The following is a 23,907-nucleotide window of genomic DNA, read 5'->3' as shown; positions in this document are numbered from 1 at the left end:
GTCATAGCTTTTCTTCCAAGGAGGAAGCATCTTTTAATTTCATGGCTGCAGTCATCATCTGCAGTGATTTTGGAGCCCAAGAAAATAAAGTCAGCCACTGTTTCCACTGCTTCCCCATCTATTTGCCATGAAGTGATGGGACTGGATGCCATGATCTTAGTTTTCTCAATGTTGAGTTTTAAGCTAACTTTTTCACTCTTCTCTTTCACTTTCATCAACAGGCTCTTTAGTTCTTCTTCGCTTTCTGCCATAAGGGTGGTGTCATCTGTATAACTGAGGTTATTGATATTTTTCCTGGCAATCTTGATTCCAGCTTGTGCTTCTTCCAGCCCAGCGTTTCTCATGATGTACTCTGCATAGAAGTTAAATAATCAGGGTGACAGTAAACAGCCTTGACGTACTCCTTTCCCTATTTGGAACCAGTCTGTTGTTCCGTGTCCAGTTCTACTGTTGCTTCTTGACCTGCATACAGATTTCTCAGGAGGCAGGTCAGGTGGTCTGCTATTCCCATCTCTTTTTTAGTTTGTTGTGATCTACACAGTCAAAGGCTTTGGCGTAGTCAATAAAGCAGAAGTAGATGTTTTTCTGGAACTCTCTTGCTTTTTCAGTGATCCAGAGGATGTTGACAATTTGATCTCTGGTTCCTCTGCCTTTTCTAAATCCAGCTTGAACATCTGGAAGTTCATGGTTCACATACTATTGAAGCACGGCTTGGAGAATTTTGAGCATTCCTTTGCTAGCGTGTGAGATGAGTGCAATTGTGCGGTAGTTTGAGCATTCTTTGGCATTTCCTTTCTTTGGGATTGGAATGAAAACTGACCTTTTCCAGTCCTGTGCCTGCTGCAGATTTTTTCAAACTTGCTGGCATATTGAGTGCAGCACTTTAACAGTGTCATCTTTTAGGATTTGAAATGGTTCAACTGGAATTCCATCACTTCCACTAGCTTAGTTTGTAGTGATGCTCCGTAAGGCGCACTTGACTTCACATTCCAGGATGTCTGGCTCTAGGCTCTAGGTAACCATCGTGGTTATCTGGGTCAGTAAGATATTTTTTGTATAGTTCTTCCCACTATTAGGCTTTCCTATTTCTTCAGTTAGTGATCTTACAGTTACTGTAGGCACATCCTTTCAGAAATTTATGGAGTAAATTTGCATAACCTGACCATCTTTGCCAAGTTTATTCCCATCACCAGTCAGTGTAGGAAGTTTCCTAATGAAAAGACATATTCTATTCTGTTTTCCCAACTCTGGCACTGGCATTATACTTACTTACAAACCCTCTGACATCAGGTTAACCTTTTATTTTCTACCTGTTAAGCAAGAAACTGGAAAAAGAGTTGGGAAAATATTGTAAGCTCAAAAGCATTGTTTTTCATTTAAATACATGTCTTAAAGCACCTCAAAGCAGAAAAATGAAGAGAGAAAAACTTAATAAAATTCTAGACCTGCTCGATTTTTCTCTTGGTCTAAAATGTGTAAAAGATTATTCTATTGGTATGAGTAGACAAATAAGGAAATAAAAACAGACACTCGACTTTAGACATTCTATTATCTGATGAGAAAATAAGACATAGAGGAAAATTCATATAAATTTCACATTAAATGGCACAAAAATCAACATGACCATTAACAGTGGTAATAAGATTACTTAATGACATTTTAAACTTGTTTTTGATAGCTGAAAAGTTGTGAGCCTTTGTTTTTTCAAAAAATTTCAATTGTAGTAACTACTGAAGTTGTGCATCATCGAATATGTTTAAAGCTTCATTTTCTAATTAAGCTGTACACTTTGCTCCATACTTTCAGACTGCTATGTTTCTCTTATAACCATCTATGTGCCTGTTTTGCCTGCATTTTTTCACTGCATGGAAAGAGCTCACCTCTGTTCTTTCCACAGGGAACGTGATGCAAACAGAATCAATTACATGTATGCTCAGTATGTCAAAAATACTATGGAACCACTTAATATCCCAGACGTCAGTAAGGACAAAAGATTTCCCTGGACAGTAAGTAACCTGGTTCTAGACTTGGAGCTTGACAGCTGTTTTCCTATCGGACCTGCTCTGTACTAGTTACTCTTAACCGAAGGACCTGCTCCAGAATTGGCTCTTTGGAAGTGATATCTGCTTGCCCCGATCTGAGGAAGGGAAATAAAACAGCTCAGAACATCTGTTCAGAGGTGGTCAGCAATACCTACGTATTTTTCTCTGTACTTTTTGTCAGTTTTTTAAAAATGTATTAATGAAATATCATTAACTTTGAGGTAGTTTCACTGTTACCTACTTAATATCAATTGACACTCTTTAGATAGTATTGCTAGAGTTCCCGAGTTTGTCTTCAAATATTAAGTTCCATATGGCTTGAGTGTCTGTAACTGGTCATCTACCACAGTGAACAGCTCGTGAAAAAACAATGAGTATTTGTTTTTCTTGACAGCACACCTACAAGGGTCAGTTTCTCAGACATTGGAAACTTTAGGTTCTAGTATGTTCTCTCATCTGACTTAAGAAAAGCATTGCGGTTGGAGGCAGCTGCCTTGACTTTGTTATTTGCATATCTAGGAGACCTTTTTAGGACTGTAGCAATATGGACAATAGAAACAGTGGTAAAACTAAAGAAAGAGACATTTGTAACATGTAGAATCCTTGGTGGTGTAAAGATTCTGATTTCTACCCTTCTTATTAAGTTACTTGAGACATCTACTACACAGGGACAGTTGGAACTCAGTAAATATTTTGCTCAGTACTACTGTAAGCTGCTTAAGAAACTTTAAAATGGAAAATAAAAGAAATATAGGTAAATAAAATGGAAAATAAGAAAAAAATTAAACATAGGATATTTATTATTTTTAGTAAAGACTGTTTTTTATTGCATTTATATGAGCTTCATTATAATTTGTGCATTTTTTACACTCTGATGTTATCTCCAGCTAATAAAAGATAAGCATATTAATAACTTCATATGTCCAGTATGGTTTGTATAGCATCTAATGGGCAGACAATCTGTTCATAGTATTTAGCTGTTTTGCTTTTCGTTTCTTTGTTTAGAATGAAAACATGGGAAATATAAACCAGCAGTGCATTAGAAGTTTGCTTTGTACACCTATAAAAAATGGAAAGAAGAACAAAGTGATAGGTAAAGCCTTTTCATTGACCTCCACTCTGCACTTACCAAAGAAAAACATATATTCCTAGAAACTTCTTTCCAGTGTAAATTTAAAGACTAAAATATGGAAAAAAGATGAAAATTGGAATGATAAAAGAATTTTGAAATAATTTTACCTTGGTAAATGTTGACAAACATTTGTTAAATATCTTGTTAAATATGATATACTTTTGTAATTATAATCCTGTTTCAACAGAGGTTTTGTTTAAAAATGACATGTTGAAAGTTAGTAGACTGAGAGATATCAAATTGATAATGTATATTGTTTTAGAGCCTCACATCTTAGTTTATGATTTTTCTTTTTTTGAATATGTGGTTTAGCTTGTAGATTGTATTCATTGAATACTCCATGTTTTCAGCACCCGGGATAAATCAGTGAATAAGTCAAAATCCCTGCCTCAGGGAGTTTACATTCTTATATAAAGTTTAGTAAAACATGTCTACTGCAGGAATGGTGGAAGAAGGCATTCTCAGAAAAATGAGATGATGTTTCCTGTTACTGACATATTTGTTTCTTGGCACTTCAGGTTATATTAAGAGTCAAAAAGAAAATTTATATGCCAATTATGGCTTCCTTGGTGGTTCAGATGGTGAAGAATCCACCTGCAATGCAGGAGACCCAGGTTCAATCCTTGGGTTGAGAAGATCCCCTGGAGAAGGGAATGGCAACCTATTCCAGTATTCTTGCCCGGAGAATTCCATGGACAGAGGAGCCTGGCGGGCTCCAGTCCATAGGGTTACAAAGAGTTGGACACAACTGAGTGACTAACACATGCGTGATTGATGCTGTAAAAATAGCCTGAACTGTTAAATATTCCCCCTAGAAATTGAAATAAAGGTTAAAACTTTTAAATAAAAACCCTAATGGTGCAAAATTTAGCTGTATAAATTTACCTTAAAAAATCTGATTAGTTTCCAGGTTGAAAATCAGTTTCCAGAAAAATAATTTCTGGTTAGTTCCAAGATTTGACTGTAATTTTATTAAAGAAGAGTGTCAGTCAGAAAGGTGAGGGAGGCAGGTATTGTTTATGAAAGTGGGGAGTGGGGAGACCAGTACTAAAATTGGCTGTCCAGTTCTGTCCAGTAGTCTGGGAACTTTGGCCCTTTCGTGGAGATGGGTGTGGAAGGCTGTATAGGTGTACAGGCTCTTCTGACCACTTGACGAGACCAGCACGTGAGTGGCCGTGCATGCAGCAGGTGGTCCTGGTACTTCCCAGTGATTCCAGTTCTCCTCCTGGTGTGCGTCCTCGCTTTGAGACAGATACACCGACTTACACCTTGAAACAGCCCACCAATCTGACTTCCCTTGTTCTGATTATTTACTTTCCAAGATACGTTAACTCATGTGAGGAGAATGCCTTCTTCCTAGCCTCACGAATGCATGGCTCGCTTTGCCAGTTGTTCCTTTTCGTAGATCAGTCCCCTGGACTTGAGGTCGTGGGCTGAGTTACAGGTGCACTACTCGTATTCCTGAGGCAGATCCAGTTCTTGTTGGTACCCATTTCTTGATACTCTTCTGGTTTTATAAGTCAGTCTGTGAGCTGAGGTACTGTTCTGCACCCCAGAGAGCAGGAGGTGTCCTCGGCGTGGTAATCTGCTTTGCGAGCCTCTGGGGCTGGGCTCACTGGTAAATTGTCTCATCAGCCTCTTGGAAGACAGCCTGGTGACTCCCTGAAGGCTGTTCATCACTTACACGCCTCTCAGTTCTCAGAGAAAAAAGGAGAAGCTAGTGAACTCATGTATTAGCTCTTTTCAAGAGTATCACTGATCAGGTCCCTAACAGAGACCAAAAAACTGACCGAGGTGCCCTACGATATGACACTGAGTAAATGTTTAGTTAAAAGTTTATATCCTAGGGAGTTAGGTGCAAACTACATTGCAGATGTTATGCTTTTTGATAGAAGTGTAGAGCTTACAACAAGCTGCCTTTGACCTTTGAAAAGGTGAAATGAATTCCAGAAGTGATGCACCATTTATTAATACTAATATGTTTTGGTGAGAAGGAGGGCAGAGTGGCAGCTGGCCGCATTAAGTCATGTCTTCACTTTTTCTCAGCAGCATCTCTTTGGAATAATTGGGAATGGGGAGTGGCTGGAGGAAGTTATAATCAGGCTTTTTCATCACTTTACACAAGTGATAAATAAGAGTCATTTGGGGAAGCACAGAGATCCCTGGATAGGAATAGGACTCAGGATATCCACGTGGTTCCACTCTCCATTTAACCTTTTAAACAGTTATGGGCACCTTATACAACTAAGTCACACCCTTCAGATCCCTTCAGAATCCACCTTCTATGGTCCTGTCACTGTTCCAGACAAGTGAACAAGAAATGAACAGTACCAGCTAAAGTAATCAGACTTCTGTCTGCATATATTTTATGTCACTCTTATTTGATAACAAGAGTCAAAAGTAAGCAAATGTTGTTTTGGAGAAGAAAAAATTCCCTACCAATTAGAAGAAAGAAAAATACCCTAGTGAGATTTCTGGTGGGGGTTCAAGGTAATTCCAATAGGGAAAATTTTCAGTGTTCCCCACTGTTCTGTAAGTTTGACAAAACAGAGAATTTGAATTCTCAAGTGAACTTTATATTCACAGATGTACCATGGAAAATAGCATGGTTGTAATAATTTTTCTTACATGTCACAGACCAGATTTTGCTATTATGTAATTCTAATACATAATCCCTACAGAGTTACATGCGGAAAGACAGACGGGCCCATGTGTTTTTTGTAATCTTTCTTTCCTTCCTTTTTTTCCATTACTGACAATTAGATGAAATTGTAGACATTAGACGAGTGCAGGGCCTGTTGTATCATTAATGTCTGCTCAGTGGTCTGGCTGATACAGAATGTTTCCACGACTTTGTTTCCAACACTATTAAGAAGCTCCTTTCCTCATGAAGCATTCATTTATTTTAACCAATTATTTCCCCTATTTATTAGATTACATTTGTCTTTTTCTTATATTTACCAGAAATACTCATGCCTATTTTCCATGTCAGTTTCAGGGCATGTTTTGAAGAAATCAGTTCCATTCCCATCCAAAAGGAAAAGTTGTTGAGAACATTACCACTTTAGATAACTTACATTTATATCTCTTCTTTTAGTGAAAAAGTGATGCAAATCATAGTGTTACACCACATGTTATTTGACACAGTGAAGTATGAGAGAGAAGTATGTATTTCTTACTGAATGTATTTTCTAAACTCATACTGTCAATTCTTTGCTCATCTATGTGTGGCAATATGATTCCAAGGCATAAGTAAATGCTGTAAAATTATCTAAGTTTAAATTTGACTTCTACTTAATTTTCTTTTTCATATTAAATTATATCATTTGGCAATCTATTCAGTTGTTTGTAAAAAGATTTGCTAGGGTTTTCCTAATGCAAACGTAATTACATTGTACAGCATCATACATGGTACATGTTGCCTATGTTGCTTACGGGATCCAGTTTTTCCCAGTTAGAGAACTGTAAATTGTGTTTAATGATAAGAAGCACCAGAAAATAAGGCTGTAGGGACAGTAATAATTGGAAGAAAATGAGAGAAAAAAAAAAAAAAAAAAAACTAGTGCATTGTATCTTTAAATTATAAAAGTGAAAATCTACAGAATGAAAATAAACATAAGGATTATAGTTTCAAGAATTGATTGAAGAAATAGAAAAATAAGAGAAACTTCATAGTAGCCCTGGAAAACAGAGCTTACCTTTATTGGACCACCAACATTGAGGAATTTCTAAAAGATATTAATATGAAGTATATACTGTTTATAAGAACATGCTGTACACAAAATGGGCAAAATTTGAAAAGAGATAACAATATTAGTATCAGAGAGGGTAGATTTTAAGATAAAAGAGCATAATGTACAGAATCACTTTGCATCGAATAAGTTAAATTCACAGAGGGAAGTATAATTGTCATAAATGCCTCTAATGTAAATAACATCATTGATATATAAAAGTCAAAGCTATTAAAAATACAAAGAGAAGTGGACAAAATGGTAGTCATAGTGAGAGTCTTTAATACATTTTTCATAAAATGCTAAATAGGAAAAAAGGAAACATTAGAATTGATTAATATAAAAAATGAAATGATTTAAGTGGCATACATTTACTTTTATATGTCATAATTTAAAAACAAATTCCTGTCAAATATCCATTAGAAATTTACAAATACACACATACAACATAAACTTAGTCATCTCTGGAAAGTAGAATTGAAAACCACTGTCATGGATCACAGTGCATTAAAACTAGAAATGCATAATAAAAGGATAAATTAGAAGGGAAAAGCTCACTTTTAAAATGAAAACATTCTCCCAAATGTCAAAGAAGAAATCAAAAGTCAAAATGAAAGTATAGCATTTCAGAAAATTAGTGGTCACCTCAATTTAATATAAAAATGCAAGGTCAAAAATGTACTCAGAGGAGATGTAGAGTTTTAAATATTTTGCTATTTTCATTGGGAAATAATAAACTAAAGAGCTGCTTGATGAAAGTGAAAGAGGAGAGTGAAAAAGATAGCCTAAAGCTCAACATTCAGAAAATGAAGATCATGGCATCTGGTCCCATCACTTCATGGGAAATAGATGGGGAAACAGTGGAAACAGTGTCAGACGTTATTTTTCTGGGCTCCAAAATCACTGCAGATGGTGACTGCAGCCATGAAATTAAAAGACGTTTACTCCTTGGAAGGAAAGTTATGACCAACATAGACAGCATATTAAAAAGCAGAGACATTACTTTGCCAACAAAGGTCCGTCTAGTCAAAGCTATGGTTTTTCCAGTGGTCATGTATGGATGTGAGAGTTGGACTATAAAGAAAGCTGAGCACCGAAGAATTGATGCTTTTGAACTGTGATGTTGGAGAAGACTCCTGAGAGTCCTTTGGACTGCAAGGAGATCCAACCAGTCCATCCTCAAGGAAATCAGTCCTGAATATTCATTGGAAGGACTGATGTTGAAACTGAAACTTCAATACTTTGGCCACCTGATGCGAAGAGCTGACTCATTTGAAAAGACCCTGATGCTGGGAAAGATTGAAGGCAGGAGGAGAAGGGGACGACAGAGGATGAAATGGTTGTATGGCATCACTGACTCGATGGACAGGAGTTTGAGTAGGCTCCGGAGTTGGTAATGGCAGGGAACCCTGGCGTGCTGCGATTCATGGGGTCACAAAGAGTCGGACACAACTGAGTGACTGAACTGAACTGAATCAGGAAATAATGAAACTATTTCAACTAAGTGTTCATCTCACTCCCCACACTGCCCCCCAAATAAATAAATGAATAGGAAGAAAGAAAGCAGAGGAAAGAAATTGAAAAGGGAAATTTATGAAATGAAAAGGGATAGTAAAACGAGATGATGGGCAAACACTAAACAAACATCCAACACAGATAATGAGGGAAATAGATCAGATCAGATCAGTCGCTCAGTTGTGTCTGACTCTTTGCGACCCCATGAATCGCAGCACGCCAGGCCTCCCTGTCCATCACCAACTCCCGGAGTTCACTCAGACTTACGTCCATCGAGTCAGTGATGCCATCCAGCCATCTCATGGAACAAGAAAAGAAATGTAATTATAGATGCAGAAAAAATGTTATATAAAGGATGTTATATAATACACTGTACCAAAAAAGTGGTATGTTTTGATGAAACAAATTCTATAAAAATTGGTAATAACCAATACTAAGGAGAGTTTAAAATTTCTCATGGAAGTAGTTGAAAAAGTTATATTTTTAAAGTCATTAAAAAAAAAAAAACACTATTACCCAAAGTAAATTCTTACCAAAGCAACCAGAGGACAGGAAAGGATGAAATAAGGTGAAGTATGAAAAAGGAAATAACAGAGTAACTAACAACATGATATGATTGTTAAGTGGAAAAACCCAAGAGAATCAGCTAAAGGTAGCTATCTAAAATGAGAGTTGCAAAAGTGCCTGGCTTTCAAATTGTTAAAGGAAAATAACTTGCTTACATGGCAAAACAAATTTGTTGGAAAATAATAATGGAAAAAAATCCCATTTTCAACAGTAACAAGGAATAAACTTTGTCAGAAATAGGAACATCTATGTGAGGAAAACTATAAAACTGTACTAGATAACTTGAAAATCTTCAGTATATGAACTGACAAAACATTTCCTGATGATAAGAATTTTTTTTTAAGATGTTAAGTTTTTGCAGATTAGGTTTTATTTCAATTTTAATACATGTCCTGATAAGGTTGTTTCTCAAAGGGGAAGGGAGTTCTTAACAAACATATAAAAAATTCATCTGGAGGATAACATATAAGAAGAGTTATTTATAAAATTCTTCCGGAAGGATAGTGTAGAATAATCAGAGTTGATGGATAAAGAATTGTCTTATCAGAAATTAAAATAATGCTGTATAAGTAACATAATTAAAAGTATTAAATATGTGCTCGAAAAGATGGCAAGATTGATGGAACACAATAGAAAGTCTAAATGCAGACCCAAGTCTGATATAATTTGTGTTGGTATATAATAGACTATATTTCTGTTTCTAAGATGTTATTGGTTGAAAGACACCATTTTATGTACCTCAAAGAAAGAAAGACATGATTTCTGTTACACCATTACAAGCAATTGATGAGAATGCAAACTGATTTCATAAAATTTAAATGTGAAAAAAGCATACTGTTGAAATAATATGAATTTATTTTTTGAGGTGACAATTTAAATTATTAAAGTATGAATAACTAAGTTTCATAAGAATCCAGTAGCAATTTCGGGGGGGGGGGATTAAGTACAAGTAAAAGATTAAATGTGATAGAATGAATCTGTAAAAGTGCTAGAGGAAAATATTGGTTTATATGTAGTCTTAAAACAGGGAGCTTCTTTTAAAATCAAGACACTATAGTTGAAAACATAAAAGATGACTTACTTGAGAAATTAAATCTTTTCTGCAGCGAAAAACTTCCTCAATTAAGATAATTGGCAAATAACAAGTGAAAAAAGATTTTTTTTGCAAGGTTGGTCATAAGGGTATAAAAGGGCAGGTCTTGTGTGTATATGTGTTAGTCATTCAGTCATGTCTGACTCTGTGTGACCCCATGGACTGTAACCCGCCAGGCTCCTCTGTCCATGGGATTCTCTAGGCAAGAATACTGGAGTGGATAACCATTCCCTTCTCCAAGGGATTTTCCTGACCAAGGATCCAACGGAGGTGTCCCGCATTGCAGGCCAATTCTTTACTATCTGAGCCATGAGAGACCACAAGCAGAATGTAAGAGTTGACGCCCTGCTCTGCCACAAAGCCAGAAGGAAAACTGTGGTTGCTAAGAACATCTGACCTCTGGAATTATAGAAAAGGAAACCTCAGTGGATGATTTGAGAAGCTACCCAGTTCCCTTCAGCATAATTTCCAGAGGCCTTCAGTGCCCTCTAGCTCTCAGAGCTGCTGTTGTGAGCATGTGAAATAATGTCTGTACAAGTACTTTGTGAACTAATAATATTACGTAGCACTGATATTTTATTATCTAGCTCTGCTACTTCTTGGTTTTCACCTAATATGTTTTTGAATATTTTATTTTATGGTTATACATAGTGATTGGTTTTGGCTGAGTGATTTTATTTTTGGTTCTGCAGTAACTACTTTGTTTTTACATATAAGTGCTTCTGATTTTATATCACTTGCTGGTAGATGTGGCATTTCAAATCACTAGCTTTAAATTTCATTACTATACTCTTCATCCACTCTTCCACATCTTTAAGAAATACATTGTGCAAACTATCGGTAAATGGGTCCAAGCTTTACATTTTCTCAAAGAACCCTGTTTGTTATAAACTTTTTTCTTCTTCATAGATTTTTTTTTCCAACTTAGGTATTTCTGTTTAATAGAGTTAAATTTTATGAAGGGTATAAAGAGATTAATGAGATTATCATGAATGCTCTATAAATGCGACTGCTTTCAAAGAAGAATCAAAGTATATTCCTAAAGGCATCACTTGTCCTCTCCCCTTTTCTTAACCCTGAGCGTTACTCTGTGTCTGCCTGTCTGTCGAGGTGGGTCATGACACAGATACATGCTTGGTGTTCTGCCCTGAGCTGTGGTCGGTACAGCCAGCTCTCGCTGTGTGTATGCTGAATTTGCCATTGTAGTACCTTTCGATTCCTGAGGTATTAATTAATACCACTTACTGGGCTTCCTCAGCGGATCAACAGTAAAGAATCTGCCTGCAATGCACAAGCCACAGTAGAAGACACGGGTTCCATCCCTGGGTCAGGAAGATCCCTTGGAGTAGGAAATGGCAACCTACTCCAGTATTCTTGCCAGGAGAACCCCATAAACAGAGGAGCCTGGCAAGCCTGATTGAGCCTTGTGATTCATGCGGTTGCAAAGAGTCAGACACGACTGAGCGACTGAACTGAACGGAGCGGCTAAACAACAATGTATTCATTCAAGGACTTGACTGAGGCTTATGATTTGAACTGTTGTCCAGGAAAGAGTTCCTTACCTTGGTCCCAAGCCTAGCAGACTGCCTGATGACCACATCTCAGCCTCACCTTGTCATCTCAGCTTGTCTTTTCCTTTCCATACATGCAGTCAATCTTATGAAGTGACAAAAAGAAAAATCCTGTTTATGAAAAGTGGCCATCAAGCAGGAGAAAACTTAGTAAAAATTGAAAAGCAGTTACATTGTGATATGAAGATAAGGAATGCATGACTCTCAAGAACATGTGATGTGGGAGATAGCCAGATGCCTTCATAAACAGTTCCATGTTTATAATTTGGGGATTCACAAAGGTGGGAGGACATAACCCTTGTGTTTGCACTGTACATGGTATGTGGTCTTTTAAATTGATAAATGTTGATTGCCATTTACTCAAGGTTTTTACTTGCAATGTCCAAATTTTAAATTTTTCTTGATAATGGAATATGTGTTAGAGAAGTAACCTCTGCAGTGGTAATACTGATAAATAAGGATGGCTTTACTGTCTAAAATAGAAAAACTCTCACAAACAAAGAGCAAAAGGAGGATACAGAAAATTAGTAGTGTTAAAAACAAAGTGCACATCAAAACTACATGTGCAACCGTGCATCATTTCAGACCCTCTGAAATCCTTTTGTGCTCCAGGAAAAAATAAGAGATAGCAAACCACAGTCTTCATGGGAAAGTAATTGGGTCAGAACTGCAGTCTTGCATCCTTTCGTTAACTTGGTTAACATTTTTTGAGTCCTGCTGTGTGCCAGGCCTGGCTAGCTGAGGAAGTGGAACTGAAAAATAAAATCTCTTAAGCCCGAGATATGTACAGTCTAGAAAGAGAGACAGAAATAAAACTCCCCATGATCCTCCAGGTGATAAAGTTAAGGAGCTAGGAGAGGTGTCTGCCTCCCCTGGGGGCGCCTCTGGGCGCCCCCTGTGAAGGGCACATAGGGATCTCCTGGGTAACATGAAAGAGACTGGGACCAGCGGAAAACTATAGGCAAACGTGTGGGTGAGCAAGAATAAGGTGTGGGTCGAGAAACTGCCAACAGTCATCAGACGGGTAAAAGGCACAGGGCAGCTGCATGGTAATAATCTGGTCTTTGGGGCTAGCCTGAGCTGGGGTTTCAATTTTAAACCTAAGCACCCCGGAGCACATGACTTAACCTTCCTGAGACTCTGTCTTCATCTGTAAAGTGGATGTGAGCACACCTTTCTCAGTGTAAGTCATGCAGACCAGAGTCCACGTGTGTCCTGAAGCATGGAGCACTGCACCTACTCCGCAGTGGGCACGCGATGGAGGTCTGTGTTACGTACGTAGAGGCAGAAGAGACAGGACGTTAGAAACACTGTTCCCCAGAGGTACGAGGTCATCAGACTCCTCGCAGAGACCCCTTGGGATCGGAGCCCCGTAGAACAACGAGTTCAATTAAGATTTGATATAGTCTTCCATTTATATATACTATGTGTTTGACTTTCCAAGAAAGACCAGGACTTGGGAGGTTAGGTGATGATTTTCTTCAAAGATTAATTTTGCTCTTAGACCTAAGTAAATAGTCATCTCTACGTGCATTTATTTGCAGTATCAAAAATGATTGGAAATACTCTCCTGGATGCAGAAGTACATATTTGAAATTTGAGACTGTCTCTGTGAACTGTCTGTTTCCTACATTCTATTTTGTGGATAACTGTGTTTTTTAACTTCTGATTTCTCAGTAAGGAAAGGCAGCCTGGGTGACCCAAAATTCTGATGTGCATCAAAATTGTTCTTTTGGCAAGAGTACAAAAATCCAATTAGTCTCCAAAGGACAAATTGTCTTTGGGGATTCAACTGATATAAAATTCGTGACAGTATCTGGAAGAAAATAGTACTCTAGGATTTTTTTGAACATAGACAACATACATTTAGGACTGTGTGAAATGAGCTTGTATGTAAATTAACTCAGTTCATTGTTCTAGCTTATATTTGTGAGGATCCATTTGCGTATTTGGAGATGGCAAGCATTCCTAAGAGAAAAGCCCTAGACCTTTGGGGGTCTGTGTTAAAGTCTGTGCATGTTGTGATTAGGAATAGTAACATTTGTTCAATTTCTTGGATTATTATAGGGGTTTGCCAACTTGTTAATAAGATGGAGGAAACCACTGGCAAAGTTAAGGCTTTCAACCGAAACGATGAACAGTTTCTGGAAGCTTTCGTCATCTTTTGTGGCTTGGGGATCCAGAACACACAGATGTACGAAGCAGTGGAGAGAGCCATGGCCAAGCAAATGGTCACGTTAGAGGTGGGCTGCCCCTGCAGGACGCCTCAGGCTCCCTGCACGCACTCTCAGCTGACCCCTCCCTGCGGCAGCGCTCGGTGTCTGTGACGTCACTGCGACCGTACGAGAACCACGTGCTTCCTCTCTCCTCACTTAAACAGCTGAGGAAACTGAGGCCCAGCATACTTTAGAAACTTGTTGAAGGTCATACGACCATATCAAAGCTCAGGCCCCGGTCCCTTCTGTCCTCCGCTTTCTCGGCCGAAAGCGGTCCTTAGTCCTTAGTGAGGAGCCGCTCACACTGATGATAGTCCCCCGCGCCCTGTCCTTTCTCAATTGCCTGAGCCTCCCCATCTCTCCTCGTGAGCAGCTGTAGTCACACAGCAAAAAAACAAAACCAGATATCCCAAGCACTCAGAATCAGAAATGAGGAAAAGGGAAAACTTCCAAATTACAGATTTGTGGATCTTGAGAAAATTCTGATTCATTAAGTCCTGGGTGGAGGCTGGGAATCTGTGTTACTACCAGCACCGCCCACCCCACCCCCCAGGTGATTCTGAGTGTGAACCATGGCCTGGGGACTGGCCTCAAACCTGACTCCCTCCCAAGCAGGATGCGCCTACCCACCTGGGCCAGCCTTCTCCAGATGTGTCTCACTGACTCCCTGAAAACACTTGGTGTAAGATAGAAATTTCTTACATCATAGACCAGTCTAGGGAATTAGACTTAAGAAAGGGCATTCCTTAGTCATTCATACACTGGTGTGAAATATATTTTAGTGTTTGCCTACTCTTAGCCAGTAGAGATCAGTAGGAATCAATGTTTGAGTTATGGATTGTAACTCTTCCTCCACCCCCTAATAAATAAGAGCTAGAAAGATATGTAAGTCAAGATTTACCAGTAACCAAGATGGTATACTTTCTAATGTGAATATAAAACTCTAAATAGTTTTAGTAAAGTACTAATATAAGAGACTTTGGATTAGAAATCAGTAGAAATCTGTTTCAAATACACACACACACAAGTATACATATATTTTAAATTAAATGTATGCATACATATACATATATACAATTTTTAATACAATTTTTTACTGTTTCCATGACTACTGAAGAATTGACTCTAAGCCAGCTATCAATTAGAAGTTAATCTCTTTTTAAACATACTTCCTATTTGGAAAATTTCAAACATAATGCTGAAGTAGAGAGGATAGCTAAGGAGCCCCCGTGTCTTCATTAGCTGGCCTCAGTTGACCTGTGGCTACTATCATTCCATCCATACTCTAGCCCACTTCTCTGCACTCTTCTTCCTTATTAATCCACTGATTACTTTGAGACAAATCCCAGGTATAATTTTGTTCAAACTTTCTGAATATTTTCCCCGTTGAGATTTGCTTCTATTTTTACACTAGTTTTATTTCAGTTAAAAATGAGTACTTCTACTTTCACTTAGTATACCCATTTTCCAATTTCAATTCATTATAGGAAATCGTATCTGTGATCACCAAGTTAACCTTGAAAAAATTTTCTCCCAAGGCATTGGATAAAACCCAGGGACATAAATGCCTTATGTTTTCTTATGACAGGGAATTATTTTCACCTAGAAGACATCAGTATAATGACAGTAAAACAACAGTAAATAGCTAACCTTTATCAAAGGCTTACTCTGTGTTCTCACATGCATTAACAAAAGTTAATCCTTACAACACGATGAGTGTGGTGCTATTTTTATCTTCAGTGTGTGGCAAAATTAATTTTTTAAACTTAGCATGTCATGTTACTCCTTTATTCATTTTCCGTGTTGCATTGCATTGGTTTATATTAGACTAGTTCAGGGTCACCGTCTTAGCCTTCCTCAACAAACCACCTCCCTGGTGTCAACGGCAGGTTAGGTGTGACCCGTCAGCTTCACGGCGGCGGGAAACAGCAGCTCTGCGGTTCCTTAGGTTTCCTAGTGATTAATGCTTCAAACACTAAGACAGTCACATGTATTACCATAGTGTAATATTCTGAATCACAGTACATAGGCATATTTACCATTTGGCTTTAGATTTTTAATTGCTTACAATTTTAAAAACTAGTTAAGGAAAGCTGGTTTGGGTCACTGAATTACTTGACTCGCCATTTAAAGTCTGAAAATAAGGTACCTTTTTATCACTGACCCTAAAACTTTAAGAGATTTTAGTAAATCTGTGTTAACTCTGTCAAAAAGGAACTTTTAAAAATATTTAATATGATAAACAATTTAACATATAATCACTACCCTGGTTTAGAAGAACATCTAAAATATTATCCCATCATTTGGAGTTATTGGTTTTGAAAATGGGAATTAATGATTCACATGTTAAGTTATAGGAAGATAGTAAATCTGCCTTACTATCTTCTTGTAACTCCATTAGGATGGTGAAAAGTGTACGAGATTAGGAGATGAAAGCTTGGTCCCAGGCCCTCTTCTCACTGGGTGTAAGCTCACAGCCAAGTGATGAGAATCCCTGAGCCTAGGTGTCCTGTGCTGTTAACAGATGGATTTATAGGCCACTTCTGCTCTTCTCAGTTCTTGAATTCTACAAGTGGAAAAGTATCCTTAAATCTGTCTGACATTTATCTCTCTGCTATGCAGTTTTTCCTTATGAATTCTGCAGTGGTTACAGGCCTCATCCAAGAGCCACTTCCAGACTGCTTTCTTCCTAAATATCAACATTAAAATGTCAGCTTATGCAGAAGTCTTTTATCTTGATTCAGTACACCAGTAAAATAACTAAAGTCAGTATTTTTGTTTAAGAAAAGTAACACAGAATTTTCTGCCAAGTTTGAGCTAATAGTGTGACTTATAAATAATGTGTTTGTTGTATCAACGTTGTCAGAGGAAAAGTGACAGTTTTCTTTGAACACAGGGAGTATAACTTTCCGTTCGCATAAGAAGCATTTGAATAAAAATCTAAGATTTTCTCTCTGTTGAAGAAAGCAGCAAAGAAGATACAATGTTCTGAGGAGTTTAGATACCTCTGCAGGAAGGCTTAGGAGAATCCCAGGCTTGAAGTTGTGGTCTGTGTTGGGTGTTCCTCTCTTGTCTAACATGCGTTCCTTCTGTTCTTGCCCCATAGGTTCTGTCTTATCATGCTTCAGCTGCAGAGGAAGAAACCAGAGAGCTGCAGTCCTTAGCGGTAATCCTCCTCCTCCTCCTCTTTTGTAAAAATGACTAACCAGAGGCACCTAATTAAGACGTAGATATGCTTCTCTCAGGGCAGCTGCTGCTGCGGGTAGTGGTCCCCAGACCTTTAATTAAATGTGGTAAATATTTATATGGACATTTATAAAAAAATCTAATCCTATTTTCTTGCAAGGCTAGAAATTCACTGATAACACAGAGCAAATGATAACATTGTATTGATTTTGTAACACATTAAATGATTCTGATATTTTCCCAATAATTGTTATAATCTTTACATCTTTCTTAAGTCAAAATTAAATTTAGTTTTTGGTTCCTGGGGAAGTGTGGACAGGGGATTGCAAGGTGGTGGTGTGGTTTGAGTACTAACAACAAAGCTTTTATAGCTTGTTACTGATAACGTACTCTGCGTTATTAGAAATGGAGAATGGTTTTAATTTCAAACCATATGGCTTGCAGAATGTTATTTGAAATTGGGTTCAAATAAGGTCAATTCCCGAATTTTTGCAAAGTTTTTTTTATTTATTTATTATGGATGCTTTTATATAATAAGCATCCATCTTACTTAGGATGCTAGGAGAGAAAAGCACATTGATGTGTGTCTTGATGTGTGCCCAATTTGATTGAGATTGCCTTGGTTGAGGTTAATGGAAATTCAAAGCACTTAGGCACTGATAACCAAGCCTGCCTTGTGAGTTTACATTCATGTGAGACAACGTAAAGTGTATGTGAGACGTCGTGGGAGCGAGGGACCAATGAGAGGGTCGCTGAGGCTACTGAGATTCCTTCTGTTTGTCATCATCATTATGGCTTGCCAGATGGTCACGCTCCATGCCCTTATATACGTTTTCTCATGTAAACTGCACAAGCTGTGCTACGGATGCCACACTGAAGCCCACGGACTTGCTCTGGGTCTCACCAGCAGAAACTGAAGAGTCAGGATAGACATTTGCACTGTCTGTCTCCAGAGCACTGCACGTTAGCGCTGTCCTGTCTGTGATGAGCTTTAGGGAGGGAGGAGGTTAAAGATGATTCAGACGTCCTGGCCTTGGTAGTTCAAAGAATGATCATCCCCTTCATTAACCAAAGTGGAAATATTAAGAAGGAAAAGATAGATTTGATGCAGAACACAGTAAGTTTGAGATGTGGGTGGAACAACCAGATAGACATCTTGCACACTGGGAAGGGCAGGAAACTAGAGGCGGCAATTTGGAGGTTAAACGATAGGGTTTGGGGGTGGAATCCCTTGATAGTGAGATGATAGGAATGGAGCAAGTGCAGGAGAATGCGGGAAGAATGCAAGGCTGAGGGCAGAACTGTTGTAGGTATACGTTTAGATGGAAGCTGTAGGAAAAGAAGCCAGCTAAGGCAGAGACATGGTAGTTAGACAGGGAGGCAGACTTAGGCGAGGGCAGGCAAGCAGAACAGCTTTTATAAGGAAGGAGATCCCATCAGTTGTTGCAGGAAGGTTGAGAAATAGGACTGAGAAAAGGCTGCTGGATTCAGTGATTAGGTGATGGTGGAGAAGGCAGCTTCAGGAGTGAAAATGCAAAAGGTCAGACTAGATGGTGAGAAAGTGGAGGAAATGAGTAGTAGTTTAAAAAGTATGTTTTGTATGAAAGAATGAAATGGCTAAGAAGGGTGTTGGCTGCATCATGTAAAGTTTTTTTATTGTTTTGTTTTGTGCTTGTGAGCAGTTTGCTTACAAGCAGGAGAGGCACAATGTTTGTGGACAAAGGGCCAAGGTCCAGGGTGAGCGTGAGCCTAAGAATGTAGGACAGTGACAGGTCTGGACCTTGAAGTGGTCTAAGCATTACAGACATTTCTTTGGCCAAGACCAGAGAAAAGCAGTGATGATAATAGTTACACTTACTCTGTTAGTCACTCAGTCGTGTCTGACTCTTTGTTACCCCATAGACTGTAGCCCACCAGGCTCCTCTGTCCATAGAATTCTCCAGGCAAGAATACTGGATTGGGTTACCACTCTCTTCTCCAGGGAATCTTCCCAACCCAGGGATCGAACCTCTGTCTCCTGCCTTGCAGGAAGATTCTTTACCATCTGAGCCACCAGGGAAGCCCCACACTTACTGAGCACTTACCATATACCTGGTGTGTTTGAAGTTCTTTGTGTATGTTAAGTGTATTAAGTCCACAGCTACCCTATAAGGTCAGTATTAGCATTTTGAAAATGGAATCTGAGGTTGAATTTAGATTGCCCTACTCAGGATCTCCCAGGTTGTGAGTAGGTACCAGGACAGACAGTCCAGACCCAAAGCACACACATCATTGCACAGCCCTGGAGAGAGTGAGCTAGGAAAGGAAGGAGGGTCCAGACTTGTAGATTCTTGATTAAATCACTGAGTATGAAGCTGAGTCATCTGCCAAGAACAGTCAAAGGAACTCGAGATGATTTCATCTGAAAGGTTAAGCTTCTCTGGAGGTTAGCCTCATTCGAATTGGCTATATTTCTTTTGCTCATGATGATGTTTGAAGGAATGAGCTGTTTTTCAATTATTTACAAAGGTTTAAAAGTTTAAAGTATCTCTCACATCAGGCTTAATTGCCCATTTGTCTAATCCTCCTAGAGTGCTAGAGTTTTGCACTAACTGCATGCTGTGAGCAGGAAATGATCACATGGAGAGAAGCATTTTGAAGCGCTTGCAAGCTCTGTGGGATTAATATTACTGCAAAACGAGGCTAGGTTACACTCTTCCATGTGTTGTTTCAGATAAATAAAAACTAGCAAAGATAATGCTAAAAAAATTCATTAGGATATTAAATTTTGCTTTTTACTCTGAAAATAGCATAGTCTTTCAGAAAAATCTGAAAATTATTTTCTCAATCCTGTTTATAATTTTGGCAAGAGGAAAACACTTTGGAAAAACTGAGCATTGCTTGCTGTCTTGCAGTATTGTTCAAAACCATCTGTTGTTCCATTTGGAAAAGAGATTTCTGGCAGCTGCATTGAGAAATTTAGGATAACGTAGGTCAGATAATTCACTTAAATTGGTTGAAATTCAGAAAATGATTACAACTCTGTTTTCTGTCAACCTAATAAAAATTCCTTTGCAGCCCCAACTACACAGGTGCCTGCATCATCCAGCAATTACCAAAATTGCTATCTTAGTCACGTGTCTGATGGTTCATCTCAATTTAAAACCTAAAATAATTGAAAAGCTGTCAAAGGCTTAATTTTTATTTTTAGAAATGCGTTCTTGAAATACTGTGCTTAAGTACACTAAATATTTCTGTGCTCAGAAAAGTTCTCGATACAGCAGAAAGTATAACAAAGTTGATAGGAAATTCAGAATCCCTTTTTTTCCCCTTGCTTTACTTGACATTTTTGTCCTATTTTTAATCTTATTTTTTGTTGGCTTAAAATTGGGTGTAGCAGAAATAGGGCCTTAAACAAGCATTTTGTCATATGCCCTTTAATGATCTTTCGTCACAAGTTTTGAGATAAAAATAAATGGACCCCAGTTGACCTGGCTATGATCATTGGAAAGTCATAGTTAAGATATCAGAATGAAATGTGTTTATTACAAGTAGCTGCATATCCGATTGATCTGTCGCCTCTTCTGCCTTCTTTTGCTGGAATCACAGTGAATAAATATCTATTGGAGCTTCGTTGTTTAGATGAGCTTCCCAGTTTTGTCATGGAGTCGGTGCTGGTTCAGTTCCAGTCCCTGTAGCTTGCTGTATTTTATAGCAATTTCTTTAATCACAGACGTTGTATCTAAAAGCACACAGACCCTGTTGTGATCCTGTATCAAAATAGGGAGAGAGGAAGAAACTACCCACTCAGGCAGGATTTCCTAGGACAGAATTTATACCTCCTCCCGACCTTACCCTTTCAGTAAGCTCACAGGAAGCCCCTTGATCAGGCATGCCTGTGAATGCTGCACGTAGCAGCAGTGAGGGCCACTCCCAGATGCCTGACTCCAATCTCACAATGCCGAAGGCAGTGGTAGAAGACAGAGCCCGTTCCTTATGTCACGATGCTCATCACATTCCTTCTTTGGGATTTCTTTGGGAGAAATCTCTATGGATAATCAAATTTTGCAAATGGAAAATTTAGAGCAGATAATAATGAAGAAGAGTTGACCTATGAGCTTGATAACCAGTGTCCCTGAATCGTAGTGTAGTAACAAGGCATCCAGTAAGGCGCCTACTTCCTCATGAAGAGCTACAAGTATTTTTGAACAGTTGGGGTCCTTTCACTTCCTCTCCACGGTCAGTTGATGCATTCATTTTTGTGGATGTCTCTAACATGAATTGGGCTGTATGTCTTCCACATTGCCAGATTTAATAGATTCTGTTTGATTCTTCCTACTTTCATTTGATAAGGGGATTAATTCCAGTGGCAGTCTTAGCTCCAAAGTATGGGGGCACTGTTCTTGAGCTTCTTATGTACTAACTGGATGTTAGCCAGATCTGTGTATTAGTCCCAATTGCAGTCATACATTTTCTCTGCAGTTTTACTTACAGGCAGGTATGGACTTTACTGGAATCTTGACACGGTCATGTGCTTTCTTTACATGGTTTTGAAAAACTTTATGCTAATCTTTCAGGGTTTTTTACAGTCTGTGCCTCTTCCATATTGCAATTTAAAGGAATCCATTTATATAATGTTAAAGGAAGGAGAAATAATAAAATACATTGATATAGTTATTGAAGAAAATACTAATCTGGTCCTGCTGTGCCTTACTCCCTTCTTCATTCGCTTTAAGATTTGATTCCACATGCTGAGTTGGAATATTCACCTCTTTTTGTATTAGTAATGTTTCTTTCTCATTTGTACTTGCATCTTCTTAGGAGAGATGTAGTCTGACAGCCTTATACACTAATTAGGGGCTTTTGCTTTAAGAACACATTTTCTGGGCACATTGCACATGAGGAAGACATTAAGCGTCTGTAAGGTGTTGTGTGATGGCCATAATGTGGCTTTGTTCAAAGACCTGAACCCAAACTGCCGTGTACAGAAGAAGGCCCCAAGGCGTGAGATGGCGACTGGGGCAGAGCTGCAAATACCCGACTGGGCGTCTCTCCTTGTAGCTACCGATAAACATGTCAGATATCTGAATTTCATTCCTGTAAATAACTTCCTTAAATCATGTATCATTGAGGAAAATCTCTTTTCCTCTTTACATTTATATTGAATAAACATCAAGGAGGAATATAACAAAATACCTTCATAAAACACTGAAGCTAATTGGAAGAATTTGACATTTTATGGAAGATCAAGTTCAGTAGCTGCCCTTCTTTTCAGAGTTATTATGATAAATAACTTTCTGAATAAGGAGCCTGTTCTTAACAGTTGGCTGTTAGGAGTTGTTTCTCTGATTTTTGTTTTACGTCCTGATATTTGATACGTCAGACCTAAGGCAGGCCGAGTGCCTGACTACAGTGTGACCTTTTTTGTCTGAAGCTCGTACAGTTGAGCTCATTGTGTAGCCACATGTCTGTATTTTCTTCTGAGGTTACCAGAGACTTTGCCACAGGCTAAATATAAACCTTTTTGCATGAGCATCCACCAAAAATATGAAATTCAATAATTTTTAAATGACCCTTATATTTACCTTACCCAAGTGTATTCTTATTTTCCTTGAGCATGTGCTTTATGGACTTCCAGGAGACTATGCATTTTTAAAATGTATTCTTTCCTATAAAGTTTCTTTTCCATGGTTGTGTAAAAGGGACTCCAGGGTGTCTCCTTCTGTTGTGTAAATACTTATTTCATGATAAGCGGTAGTTGAATAAGAGAAGGGCTGTCTTAAGTAAGGTACTGATAAAGCTCAGGAATGATTGTCCCTGACTTTATAAAGATAGGTGACTTTATTAGTCAGGGTTCTCCAGAGACACAGAACCAGTAGATTTTGTATGTACATGAGAGAGATTCTTAGGAATTGACTCACGTGATTACGGGAGCGGAGAAGCCTGGCAGTCTGCTGTATCCACGCTCAAGACCCAGGAAACCCGTGGTGTCGTCTGGTGTGGTCTCAGGGCGCGAGAACAGGGCAGGCTGATGGCAGAAATCCCGGTCCAAAAACCGGAGAAGGTACGGGATGGCCCCACTCCAGCAGGGTGGGAGGCAGCAAAAAGGGGTGAATTCCTTTTTTTCCCACCTTAGGTTCTGTGCAGGCCCTCCGTGGCCTGCGTGGTACCCACCCACCCTGAAGAGTAGTCTGCCCTGCTGAGTCCACTGATTCAAATGCTCGTCTCCTCCAGGAACACCGTCACAGACACACCCAGAAGTGTTTAATTTGGGCATCCTGTGGCCAGTCAGAATTAACTATTCGAAATGACTTTAAAACAGTAAATGTGTACCTAAGTTCCCCATCACTGTGTTGTTAGCGATCACTCATGCAAACTATCAGCATATTTGTGTTGTCGTTACTTAAAAATCTGTGTATTTCCATTATTTATGTATCTGTCTTCTCCATCAGACTGTTAGTTCTTGAGTCCTATTTTAATAATAATAATAGAAATAGCTATTATTTAGTGATTGCTTAACAGGAACTTGGTTTATACCCTTTGTTGAATGACTGATTCTGGAAAATTCAGACTTTTAGAAAGTCTGTAATCTAGCATGAAATAACACAGTTCATAATTCGTCAAAGCATTCAACAAGATTATACTTTCTTTTTTCTTAAAATGATTATGAAGCTAGAAATAATTTAATGATTGAATAAAACGGCCTGCTAACTGGTCACAGAGCTGGTCCTGTTGAGGGGTACCGAGATACATTTTCATTGCCAGCTTTCAGTTTCATGAAGATAGCATGATGGTTAAGAACGGGAGTCTAGAGAGAGGTGTCTGGGTTCAGATTCCACCTCTGTGATACCGGGCAAATCTGTGCCTCTGTTTCT

The 23,907-nt window shown here is 38.6% G+C and overlaps 1 protein-coding gene across 5 annotated transcripts in view; it reads left to right on the top strand.

Annotated features, from left to right (window-relative positions):
• The window catches only part of PDE5A (phosphodiesterase 5A), a 147,312-nt gene that overhangs the window by 80,393 nt on the left and 43,012 nt on the right, over nt 1-23,907 (top strand). For all 5 annotated transcript variants that reach the window (XM_055588060.1, XM_055588059.1, XM_055588055.1 and 2 more), the window contains exons 8-11: nt 1,898-2,006; nt 3,048-3,135; nt 13,719-13,894; nt 16,974-17,033. In XM_055588060.1, the coding sequence (XP_055444035.1) occupies nt 1,898-2,006; nt 3,048-3,135; nt 13,719-13,894; nt 16,974-17,033 (433 nt within the window). The remainder of the gene's footprint in view (nt 1-1,897; nt 2,007-3,047; nt 3,136-13,718; nt 13,895-16,973; nt 17,034-23,907) is intronic.

This window comes from Bubalus kerabau, chromosome 7, assembly GCF_029407905.1.
Source record: "Bubalus kerabau isolate K-KA32 ecotype Philippines breed swamp buffalo chromosome 7, PCC_UOA_SB_1v2, whole genome shotgun sequence".
Lineage (NCBI taxonomy): Eukaryota > Metazoa > Chordata > Mammalia > Artiodactyla > Bovidae > Bubalus > Bubalus kerabau.
This window is presented reverse-complemented; position numbering and strand designations above follow the sequence as displayed.